Here is a 12,779-nt window from a genome sequence, read left to right on the forward strand (position 1 = left end):
GTTTATTTTAATAAAGTTAACAATTACTCACTAATTAAGTCAACAATTGTTGACCACTCTCTAAAAATGCCAAAATTACTCACTAATTTTGGTGGGCCACACTCAATTAAAACATAATCACTCAATTTCTTAATCTTCGTGCCGAAAAGAATGTGACCAACAATAGCGGAACGGAAGGAGTACAACTTACCAAAGCAATTACATTTACAAATATAACACTAAAATATGGGTTTCGATTCATGCATGTAATTACAACTTACCAAAGCAATTACAAATATAACACTAAAATATGGATTTGGATTCAAAACTCATCAATCTCACGATAAAAAACAATCTCACACTAAACAAACATACATACCGCCAAGTGAAAAGATAAAAATGGAAACAACCTAAAAACATCGAACTAAATCACAAATTGGGCTCCATAAAAACTCAAACTCACTAAAAACCATTAAATAAAGGCAGACAAAAATTCAAAAAAAATATAAAAAATCTGACCTCTTCTGTACAAATAGCTTACAAAGAATGCCTCACTATAGTCGATCAATTTCACTTACATGTACAGCAAAATGAAGTTGTAAATAGGTAGAGGCAGGGCATGATATGATACAAAACTAAAGCTGATTAACCTCACTCAAAAAAACACCAAGAAAAAAAAAAAAAAAAAAAAAAACAAGAAAACGAATACTAACACACTCATCACCATGAAACCTCAAAAAAAGGAAGAAAAGATCTACAGCTTAGCTCGTACCACTCCTTAACTACCAAATCAATTTACCTCTGAGAATCATGTTAAGATAATTCCGCCCGCCTCCAAAAGAATACACATCTAATCTTGCAAAATATATTCATATAGGATTAAGAAAACCAGCCAATTCTACGTTCCTCACCAAACATATTGCAGTGGCCGCACCTAGACATGCCAAGAGGAGCTCTTTCGCCATCGCTCCAGAAAGACCATCAACATTTTCGATACTTGGCTCAGCTTGGTGTGTTCGTAGAAACTACAAACTCGTGGCTTCATAATCCAACCAAAGTTGACATAGTGGAAATGGACCAAAATTACATGTCAACCATCAGAAAATGTTGTGGCGCTCATCTAAATAAGCCTATGTTGGCGCATTCCTTTACCAAAGTGAGGTTGCATCAAGCGTACATATAAACTGTTCTTTGCCATCAGCGTATCATGAGTCCCTTCTTCCACTATTCGTCCACCATTGAGTACAACTATATTGTCAACATGTCTCATCATGGCTGCTCGATGTGCAATAAGAATGGTTGTTTTGTTCCCCATAATAAGAGTGTCTAGAGCTTCTTGTAACTACCCGGCTCGATTCAGATTCTATTGATGAGCTAGCTTCATCCAACAACAAAATGGGTGCATTCTTTAAAATAACTCTAGCAATTGCAATCCTCTGCTTCTGTCCAGGAGTCAAATCCACACCCCTCATACCTACATGGGTGTCGTAACCATGAGGCAAGCTGCTTATAAAATGATGAGCATTTGCTATCCTCGCAGCCTCTTTCATTTCTGCTTCACTTGCATTATGCCTTGCATATATGATATTTTCTCGGATGGTTGTCGAGAATATGATGGGCTCCTGCTGAACAAGACCTAAGTGGTTCCTCAACCATCTCAAATTATAAGATTTCAAATCTCGCCCATCTAGTAATATCTGACCAGCAACTGGATCATAAAACCTTTCTATCAAAGATATAATGGTGCTCTTTCCCGACCCTGAAACACCAACCACTGCTATGGTTTGCCCACCATTAACTCTGAGACTGAAATTGCTGAGCACCAAGACTTCCGGCCTAGTCGGATACGAAAAGTCAACATTTTTCAACTCAATGCTTCCATAAACATTTGCAGGCTTTAGGGCAGAATTATCATCAGGGTCAATCTTAGGGGTTCGATCAATTATCTCGAACACGGATATCAGGGACTTCCTCCTTTTAAGAATATACGGGGCCAAACCAAAAGGTTCAACTAGTGCAAATGTTGCAAAAGAGAATACCATGTACTCTTTTAGAGCTGTCCCCAGAGACATGTACCGCCTTTTCACACAAAGAGCAGTGTACCAAAGAAGGAGAGCATTGCACGCAAACAGAAGAAACTGAGAAAAGCCAAACGCAAAACCAATTGCCATGCCTTGGAGAAAGCTTTTCTTGAAAATCTTCCGAAGTTGTACTCTGTAGAGCTCCATCACCTTGTCACCAGCACAAAATGCTACAACAGTATAGATATTCCGAACAGCATCCTCCAAGACCAAAGATGCCTTCCTATGCATCTCCTGGATACCCTTCGAAAATCCAGCAAGCCATAGTTTCTGTAAGATTAAAATTGAAACTCAGTTCAGTCTCAAAGTAAATTTGGTGTATGAAGATTATGCTGGTTATAAATGTCTGTAGACCACTGGTATGCAGATTATTATCATATTATGTTACCAATAACCAATTAATGAGCCTTTCATTCTGTTATTTGTACCTGTGCTATGGCAGAAACCATAAGAATGGGCAAAGTAGCCAAGGCCACGAGTGCCAGTCGCCACTGCAGAAACATCCCAATGAGGACAGCAACTATAACAGCTGCACTATCTTGTATGAATATTGAAAGCCGGTTGCTAAAAGCAGCTCTCACAAAAGTAGCATCATTGGCCAATCGCATTGACAGGTTATCAGCACTATTTTCCTCTTCATCAAACCATCCAACTTCATTACGAAGCATTGCTGTTGAAGAAGGCAATCAGAACAAGAGTGTTCATCAATACAAACACGTACAGCATGCTTAAGATTTCACAAACTCTTCCTATCAGAACAATGGAATAGAAAGACAAGATTATCACATAACAAATTCCAAGTTATATATCACATACCTGAAAACATCATTCTTCGAACACGCTCAGGTCATCTTTTCTCCCATTATACCAAAGTAGAAGTGCTGCAAAAAATTAGCAACCACCGTCACAATTCCCATGCCAGTTATGATTAAGCACCACCTGTTAATTTCTTCATGTGTATGATTTTTATGTCCATCTTTTCTGTAATACGCTGTTACTACAAGTGCAATAACATAAGCAAGGATGGGATTAAAAGAACCAAAGATCGCAGCACCAGTGCTTCCAAGAACAGCATAAAGCCATTCTGCAAGGCTAAGTTCTACTAGCCTCCAGAGGGATGGTTCTTCTAGAGATGTACCCTTGCTTTCTTTCATTGTCATAGGAATATCATCAAATTGACTGAGTGGTCGACTAAAGGTTTGTGAATGAGAACGTTCATTTTTTGGGTCGGATGTCAAAAGCGGAGAAACAGGAGATTCAGGATCAGAAGCACTTTTTTGTCGCTGACCAGAATTAACATCGATCTTGGGTAATTCTGGCAGTCTCATTTCAAAACTATCCTGCCTCTCTATTGTTGGTTCTCTATCTGTCATTTCCATGGAAGCACCATTTTCCATCATTTCTTCTGGGGGTGGACTAAGAACTCGTGGAGACTCTTGAGAGCTATAACTAACATCAGCAGGTCGAACCATATGACCGCCAGCAACTCTCTGGAGAGATGGTGACTTAGCCATTCTTGGGGATGATGGTTCTTGAAAGATGCGACTTGCAGAAGAATCTTTCTCAACCTGAAAAGTTGAGCTTTCCTTGTACGTTCTCATTGGCATCCTGAATATAGATTGCAGACACCCATGATGTCATTAGTATTTAGTAATTTGGTAAGTAAAGCAGAAATAACATCATCATAATTTGGAAAGAGTTTATATGATTGTATGAATCAATCTTATGGTGTACTTTGTTAATTTGTAAACATTTTGTACAAGGCTCATCTTGTTGCAATGAAAAATTGTTAGCCATGTTCACTTTACCTTCGTGGAAGTTTAGTAGCTTCTTCACATTTGAGCAGTTCTGCATAAAGGCCCATCCAAGTTCATTAATTCTTCATGTGTACCCATTTCAACGAGTTGACCTTCCTCCATTACAGCAATATAATCAGCATTCTTAATAAGACTTAGCCGTCTAGCTATTATTATTGTTGATCTGCCCAACATGAGGACATCCAGAGCTTCCTGAACAGATCTTTCAGCCTCAAAATCAAGTCCACCAGTGACTTCATCCAGGAGCAGAATAGATGGATTTGACAGCACAGCCCTAGCAACAGAAAGTTTAATCTTCTGCTCCTCTGTCATCATCAGAGAGGCCCTACCAACCTATAATAAAACAGAATTTCATAATGCACCACAGGAATGGGACCAGGCAAAACTGATATATAGACATGTAGATGAAGGTAAATACCTGAGTATCATATCCTTTTTCGAGAGAGCTAATAAATGTATGTGCATGTGCTATTTTAGCAGCTTCTTCAATTTGGTCAATAGAAGCATTTCGTCCATAAGCAATGTTATCTTTGATACTCAGACTCAGTAAAGCAGGTTCCTGGGTAACTAAACCAATTTGGCTTCTTAGCCATTCCAGCTTGAGGTTCTTTATATTTTCGCCATCCAAAAGAACTTCACCTGCAACAAGGAAAAAGGTTAGTATAACTTGTGAATGAGATAATCCACAACAAATGTGAAATTAGTGAGGCTATTATAATACCTAAGGTAGGGTCATAAAATCGCTCCATAAGTGGTATGATACTGCTTTTTCCAGAGCCGTTTCTGCCAACAAGTGCTACAGCCTTTTTAGCAGGCACAGTGAGATAAAACCCACTCAAAATCGGGATTTCAGGGCGGGACAAATAGCTAAAATATACATTTCGAAACTCTATGTTCCCTTGAACAGAAGGAAGAGTTAACCCATCATGATTAACAGTGGAGGATGACCGAGTTATCATCTCAAATAGTCTGTAGGCAGCAATTCTGCCTTGTTCAAAAGAATAAAAGTTTGTAGCTGCTTGATTCAGTCCACTGTCATACACAAGTCCATTTATTAGAAAGTAGAATCATTCACTAGATATGGAAAAGAATTAAAAGTGATGAAGTCACTTACAGGCCACTTAATATAACAGAAAATAGAGCAGTTATAATTTCTCCACCATGAGCTCTTCCATGTGTGACAAGGGACCTTCCCACCCAAAGTTGCAAGGCACAAGAACAGATCGCAAGTCCATACGTGAAACCAAGTCCAAGCCCTTGAACAAGACTTATCAATATTCCATATCTAAGAGTAGCTTGAAGTGAAGTTGCATATGAATATTTTGCCAAGGTTTCATTGGTAAATGAGTACAAGGTTCTGATATAAGAGACCGCCTGTTAAATATAAATAAAGGGTTAAAAAGGGGAAAAAAACATTTGAAGCCAACTATGCAAGAAGCATTTAGCCAGCATACAGAATGCAAGTACAATATCAGATCTCGTCGCAAATAACATTTTGCTTGCCCTGCAGTAACTAACTGAAATGATAAATGAAATTCAACTTCGATGGATACCATAACATACTGTCAGGCAAATACGTTACATCCAAAATTAACTGGCGCTTAAATCAATTCCCTAACTGCAGGATACTTAAGCTAGAACTGAAAAGAGTATTATTCAATGACACGTAAACATAGTGAGCCAGAACTTCTTTTAGGAAATCACTTAATTGCTTTTTTAAATCAGTACCAAAAGACAGGTTGAGTTAAAAACACAATTACGCAGTTATGATGATAAGGAATTTTGCTACAAGTCCCGGCAACAAAGCAGACTGGAGATTGAGAATCAAACCTGCTCCGCAATGCTTGCCGCCTCAGCATAAGCATCTTGGATATTTTCAGCAAGTCTATGCAAAAAGATATTTGAAATCCCTCCTGCAGCAACTATCAGTGGCCCAGTAGCTAAAGTAATTAGGGCAATCTGCCAGCAGTTGACAAATCCAATAATAAGACCACTAAAGAAAGTAGCCATATTATGAATATAGTTCCCCACCTGTAACATTAAGTGCAGGTCTACATCAGAAACAGAACTTGTTTTTACCAGTAAAAACAGGCTAAAAGCCTAAAACCACAATGAAAAGGAAAATTTTGAAAAGAGGCAAAATATACTTTTTCACTGAGAGCGGATTGGATGAGCAGCACATCACTCAGTACTTGGCTCACAATGTCTCCATTGTTTCCATAGGTGTCAAAAAAACTCATGTCCTGATTAAGTAGAACTTGAACATATTTCGACCTTATCACAGCAGTCTGCCGTTCCCCAGTAAGTATCCAGCATGACACCTCTGAAGATAAATTGAGAATGCTGAAAATTAGCATATTGAAGCAGCAAACAGAAATATAGAACATTATGACAGTTATCAACATCTACTTACCTATCCAGGCTGCAACAAAAACTCCCACGGCAATATATACAATGCTTAAAGCAAGCTGAAAAGGTTTCAAAAGATTGTTAGTAGTGAACCACAATCCCCTCACAAGATAATTAATCTTCCCTACCATCCAAACCATGAGTGCATATGAACAAGGTTATAACAATGATCTACACCTGACTGAGATAGTACAGTTAAGCGGACATTTATTAAATTGAAAATATAAAAAAATATATATAAAAAAAAAAACTAAACTTAGAAGTAATGTAAATACCTGTTACTCAAGCAGGAATTCACTTTCTATAAATAATTCACCAATACACACTTTTAGCTGTTATGGTTTCCATAACAAACTTCTCCTCGTGTCCAAGTTTTCCAACTGAGGTTTAAAGTAAAATCTACTTAATAACTTAATTTCTCAGTTAGTCCCTTAAACGCTTATTCTCCAAGTCGTGCATGTGACTTTTTCTTTTGCTATGTATGTGAGTGAATAAGAGACCATAGAATTTAATCAATTATGAGTAATAATTGTTTACAAAAGGGTAAGGAATCCCAAATCCCAAAAAAGAAGCCGACTGAAGGGTACTGCCGCACTGCTCAGTAAGGATAATGGAGAAACCAGAAGGCTGCACAAGTAGGGGGTTGATTACTTCAAGATTCTAGCTTGTTTTAAATTTTCTATAGAGATATAAAAGCAAAACCCACATTTAAGAACCTTTTTTCGCGGGGGAGCATTTATAGACATTCTTTTTTTTGATAAATTAACATTAACAGTTAACATTTATAGACATTCTTAATTTGCGTATATGTAGTCAACAGCACAAACTTACCTTGTTCCTTGTGTGGCAAAAAATTTACACCAGTTAACCAGGATAGAGGCTAAGATTACCCGTTACTAGATAACAATAACTCAATCATCTTACAACCATCAGGTAGGGTTATCAAATAAAGGTTATGGCACGTGGCAGTGGCGGTTTTTGAGGATTCTGCCGCCACCTCATGGCATAGCAGATTCCTTGTGGCGGCCACAATGGCATGGCAGTCATGGCAGGTTGAGTGGATATAGTATTAGTTATTGGGTTAAACCAACCCTGACCCGACCTCCAACTTAGGGTTTAGAAAGTATGTATGACTGTATCACGACTTCCCTCTCTCCTTCATTCTCATTTCTCGCCAATTCTCACTCCACTCTTCACTGGCGACGCGAACATCGACCTCCCGCACCAGTTTTTTTTTTTTTTTGTGGCCAGTTAATCTGCAATATATGTTTCACAGAGTTTTTTCTTTCTGCACAATTTTGTTCTGCATTATTTTCTATATACTTAACACAGTGTTACTTTATACAGTTTTCTATTACACAATAAAATTTCTGCAATTTTAACTTGTTAATTCTTATATAGATTTTATTTGATTTTCCATGCATCAGCCATAACCCGCCATAAACTTATGGTGGAATTCTGGCAAACCGCCATGACCCGCCATCCGCCATTGATAACATTGCCATCAGGAAAGAAATAAATTTGGCCTAAAAGATATTAGTACATCAAATAAAAGCCCTATTGTCCTTTACAGTATGGTGAAAGGACATGAAAATTCTAATTTGAATATGATGCATGAATGTCCATAAATTACATGGTAATCCCTGCTATTACTATCCTCTATGAAATCGGAAAGTATGAAGCCAATGAATCTTATGAATGTTGAAACAAGCTGTTTATGCCATTACCAATGCCAATAGCAAATTGCTCACAATCCAGTGGTTGTAAGAAAGTTGAATATTTCAACCAAAATAATATAAGACCAAGCAATACTTGATATAAAATATATATACATATGCATATTATAAATTCCTTAATTAATAGTCTCTCCGTCCCACTATAAGTGGCTCAAAACTTTTCGACACAGGAATTAAGGAGAAGGTGTAAATGTGTTAAAAGTGGTAGGGCCTACACTTTTTAAAGGGTTAAAGTTTTCCATTTGTGGAAATAGGCCACTTATAGTGGGACGGCCCAAAATGGAATACAAGCCACTTTAGTGGGACGGAGGGAGTACATTCTAATGGCGCCACATACTTGTCCTGATTAAAAAGATTAGGATATTGAATAATTCTGCTTGAAATGATGTTAGTAAGCTTTTTAGCTCGTCCAGTCATCTCTTTGGAGGGAAAGATGGCTTTTCTAGTTTTCGGCCATCTCAAGTCCCCATAGTTATTTTGCTGTAAAATGACTAAATCTCTAGTCTCTTAACCTTATCAGCACGGCCCTCACAAGCCATATACACTTTCATGACAAGTGACGGAAAGAAACTCAATTTGAAGAGTGTTAAATGTTTTTCCTAAATTTCAGCCTAAAATTTACCTAATAAAAGGAGAATTAATGGGAACTAAGGCAAATGAAAGCCTGATTTTTACAACTATTAGCATAAAGGAAATATGTTGTAATCAGTCAAGCAATAGAACACTGCTTCAGAAATTTATTAGGGAAGTGCAAAAACTCACTTCCCAACTAGGATGAAACACAACAACAAAATTACATGTAAATTATGTAATAAAATAAAACCCTCCCCATTCCCCCACCCCCCCCCCCACAAAAAAAAAAAATAGATCTTAAACTTTCCAGGTATTATCATTCACAAACCTCAACTAAAACACCTGAATATATCTCAAAAGATATCAACCTCCGCTGTTCAAACACCAGTAGTACAAGACAACTTGAATATGTGACAAAATACCATCACGAGAACAAACAAGCACGTAGGCAACATGTAGATACATCATACACAAGTACTTATTACCAAGTAATATGTAACAGGGATTCAGATCAACACCGCAGATCTCAAGACTCTTGCATAGCCTAAACCAGAAAAACAGTCAAAACAGAAAACCTCTATCCATCAAAGACTTCCAAAATTGCACCTAGGTACAAATGAAACCATATATTCCATCAAGTCTATATCAAATAAATCCCACCATGGAAGACCATTAACTGCCTTTTCCTTGAGAATTGACTGCCATCAGAAATATCAAGTGGGCTGAGCTCAGATAGGCTTGCATTTCTCAAGTCGACCAAAACACGAAAATACATTAAATTTTTGCACCAAAACTAGAATTATTACTAATTATCTTCATTAACTTGAGTGTCAATCGCATGACAACCTATAATTCCAGCAATCTTGTAATCAAATTCATCAATCGATGTGATTATTGGATATAGGAAATCACATCTTCCATCAAATTATCCAAATCACAGATGTTAAAAAACTTCCAGTGAGATCATCAGAGTAATTAACAAAAAAGGACATACGTGGATACCCTACACATTAGATGCGTTAACTTACACAACCCACCCAGCAACAATCCTACAAGGATTTAGTTAAGATAATGCCATGAAGAATCTATTCAAGATAATGCCTACATAAGCCAAAACTAAGATAGATACCCCACGAAATTCCAACTTGCTCCGTGATTGAACCCAATTATGCTAGCACATCTATAACTAAAAAACTCAGCAGCACTGCCAGCACATAAATTCGAGAGTCTTCATACGAAATTACCTCAGTGAACCTGTCGAACAGCTCATCGCTATAGTCATGCCGGAGCAACTGTATAATCTTAGCAAAATAATGCAAGTAGACAACAAGCGCGGTGCCGTGCGCAGCCGCAGCAAGAGATCCGACAAACATGAGCGCCCAGTCGAGCTGGTCCGCGCAGGCGAACAGCTGGGAGAACGGCACCGCCGCAGGCGGCGGCTCCATCTCCTCGTTCTCGGCGTCCATCTCCTCCTCCATCTCCACCGGCTCCGCCTCGCCCGTCCCCATATCCGTGTACGGCGAGGGCGACTCCGGCGGCTCCGACACCTCCGACACCGGCGTCAGCGGCTGTATGTGCGGCGGGGACCACCCGAACAAACCCCTGGAGATCATCATCTTGCCCTACTCAATCAGCGAAAACTGCTCCACCAGCAAAAAAAAAATATCAAAACCCTAGGTCACTCTCACACAGTCACACACAGCATACGAAGCTGTATTTTCCTTCAATTCCAGCTCGAGCGAGAGTAGATCGGGAATCGCAGAGGCGCTGCTGATTGCTGCAGCTGTGGTTTCCCCACCTTTTTGAGGTGGTGGTGAAAAATTCGAGTGGTTGCAGTTGGGGGATTGACCGAGTCAAAGAAGGCGGGAGGAGCTGGGTTGACTGGTGAGGCGGAGTCTGGTGATTGGTGGCTGGCAACGGCGGCGAGAACGAAGAGAGAGATTTGTGAGGGAATTGAATTGAATTGCTGTCTCTCTCTCTCTCACTTTCTCTCTCTAAAAGTAGAGAACGTCAAAAAAGTGTCAAAACAACGGTCGTCGGAGGTCTGAGCTAAACTAAAAAAAGGGGAGCTGGGAAAGCGGAAAAGCATTGAAGATCCAGCTGTACACACGCATACATGTGCCGTATATCTATCGATATTATTTTTTCTCAAAACGGGAAGTTACCATTATTTTATGGGATATTTGCCACAAAATACACGAACTTTCAGCAAATTCTGATTTTTTCTCATAACTTTTAAAATTTGAAAAAAAATACATCACCTTTCGATTTTTTCTGATTTTTCCCACGGATATGAAATTCCCCCAAATAAAAGTTGATTTTAGGAATTTTGACTTAAATTTGTTGATACCTAAGCATGACGGATAATAAATGTGACATAATAAAGTCGATGCATCGGCTTAGGTATCAACAAATCTAAGCCAAAAGTTCTAAAATCAACTTCTATTTGAAGTTATTTCATACTGATGGAAAAATTAGAAAAAATCGAAAGATGATGTATTTTTTTTTCAATTTTAAAGGTTATGGGAAAAAAATAAGAAAATAATTTTTTATTCATTTTTGTTTTAGTAACTCACATTTTCTTTATATCTTATTTTGCATGCTTACTTTTTATAGTGATTAAATCTGATGAATGAATAAAAATTACGCATATGCACAATTAAAAATTGTTTAAAATAAATATTGATAAAATCAACAAAAGTCGTGTTAATATAAACAAATTACAGAGTAACGATTATAAACAGGTATTCAGTATAAGAAGGTATTCAGTATAGGATTGATTACTTCGGTAAGCAAATTAGCAAATCAACTCTAAAAAACCAGGGGGCTTAGCTCACTGGCCACCGGGTCCTCACTTAAGTGAAGTGACCCGGGTTCGATCCCTCTTCGGAGCGAATTGGAGATTGGAGATATAAGGTGGATTTGGTGAATGGAGAGATAAGGTGGTTCTTGGAGTGGATGGGGAACTAATTACTAACATCTAACATGACTTTGCCCGATCAAAAAAAAAAAAAAAATCAACTCTAAAATGCTCTTTATTTAAGAGCTTAGAGCATCCACGACGGGCCTTCTTGGGCTCCACTCTAATGTTGACGCCCCCAAATTAAATATAGTCCTATTTTATTGTGATGAAAAAAGAATTTCATTTAAATAGTATTTATAATGATAATTAATTGTATTGTGAGTGGAGAATATGACCCACCACATGATATATAGTTTCTAAAAATAGAAAAGGTAATTAATTTTTGTGGACATCCCAAAATGACAAAAATTGGCTATTTTTTGTGGATCGGGGGAATATTAATATTTTCAAAATATATATTTTATTTTAACAGAAAGGTATACAACACTTTGTTTATGAGGTAATCGATGGATTAGTTTAAATAATTTGATACTCATTTGGGAATCCATATCGAGGATATAAAGGATTCGACGAATAAGAATGTCTGAATAAATTTATTAGAATTTAGAAAGGATTATTTTTATGTGTTTAGAAAAGTAGGTAGTTTCTTAGTAAGACTATGATGCAATCAACATCTAAATTGCGAAATTTGATTATGATGGTTTTGATTTGAAAGCCAAATAATGTCTCGTTATTTAGGATCAATAATTGAACAAAGTTAGTTTACCTAAAATTGAGAACATTACTGCATTCAAAAAAAGAAATGAGAACATTACTGAGTTTGCCTCATTTGGATGTAATCGACTTTCGGTCCCAAATTATTAAATACTAGTACGTCCATCCGTACTATGCACGGCGAACATCGAAATTAAACGATATATTTAATTAAATAATTATAAATATTAAATAAGAGTAAAATATAGATAAATATAAAATATCTTTTAAAATAAAATAAACACATCAATTCCTCTATATTATTTAATAATGAAAATTAACATTACACATTATTATTATAGAATACTACACATCATAATAAATAAATAAATATTTTTTTCATAACACAAATATAAACAAAAAGTTGTAAAATTTTAATGAAGAAATAGAAAATAAAATATTTTAAAGTTTTCATAACTTATTCGTTTTAAATTCATTTTTGATGATCTTTATATCATATTAAATATTTTGTCACGAACTTATATATATAAGATGCATATTAAATATTGAGAAAAATTTTGAAGTAGCCAAAATGAAGCATCAAACACAATTTATGGCCACTAATTGA

General features: G+C 37.0%; 1 protein-coding gene across 1 annotated transcript; it reads right to left on the reverse strand.

Annotated features, from left to right (window-relative positions):
• Nucleotides 1–404: 404 nt before the first annotated feature.
• LOC131005862 (ABC transporter B family member 20-like) lies at nt 405–10,688 on the reverse strand. The gene is given in 14 exon segments (XM_057932963.1): nt 405–1,318; nt 1,320–2,330; nt 2,489–2,730; nt 2,877–2,904; nt 2,906–3,668; nt 3,869–3,921; nt 3,923–4,210; nt 4,296–4,516; nt 4,599–4,909; nt 4,992–5,251; nt 5,708–5,908; nt 6,025–6,200; nt 6,291–6,345; nt 9,840–10,688. Coding segments are annotated over 14 exon segments (4,200 nt in total). The 5' UTR covers nt 10,212–10,688; the 3' UTR covers nt 405–1,099.
• Between the last annotated feature and the right edge of the window lie 2,091 nt (nt 10,689–12,779).

This window comes from Salvia miltiorrhiza, chromosome 1 (assembly GCF_028751815.1).
Source record: "Salvia miltiorrhiza cultivar Shanhuang (shh) chromosome 1, IMPLAD_Smil_shh, whole genome shotgun sequence".
NCBI classification, from domain to species: domain Eukaryota; kingdom Viridiplantae; phylum Streptophyta; class Magnoliopsida; order Lamiales; family Lamiaceae; genus Salvia; species Salvia miltiorrhiza.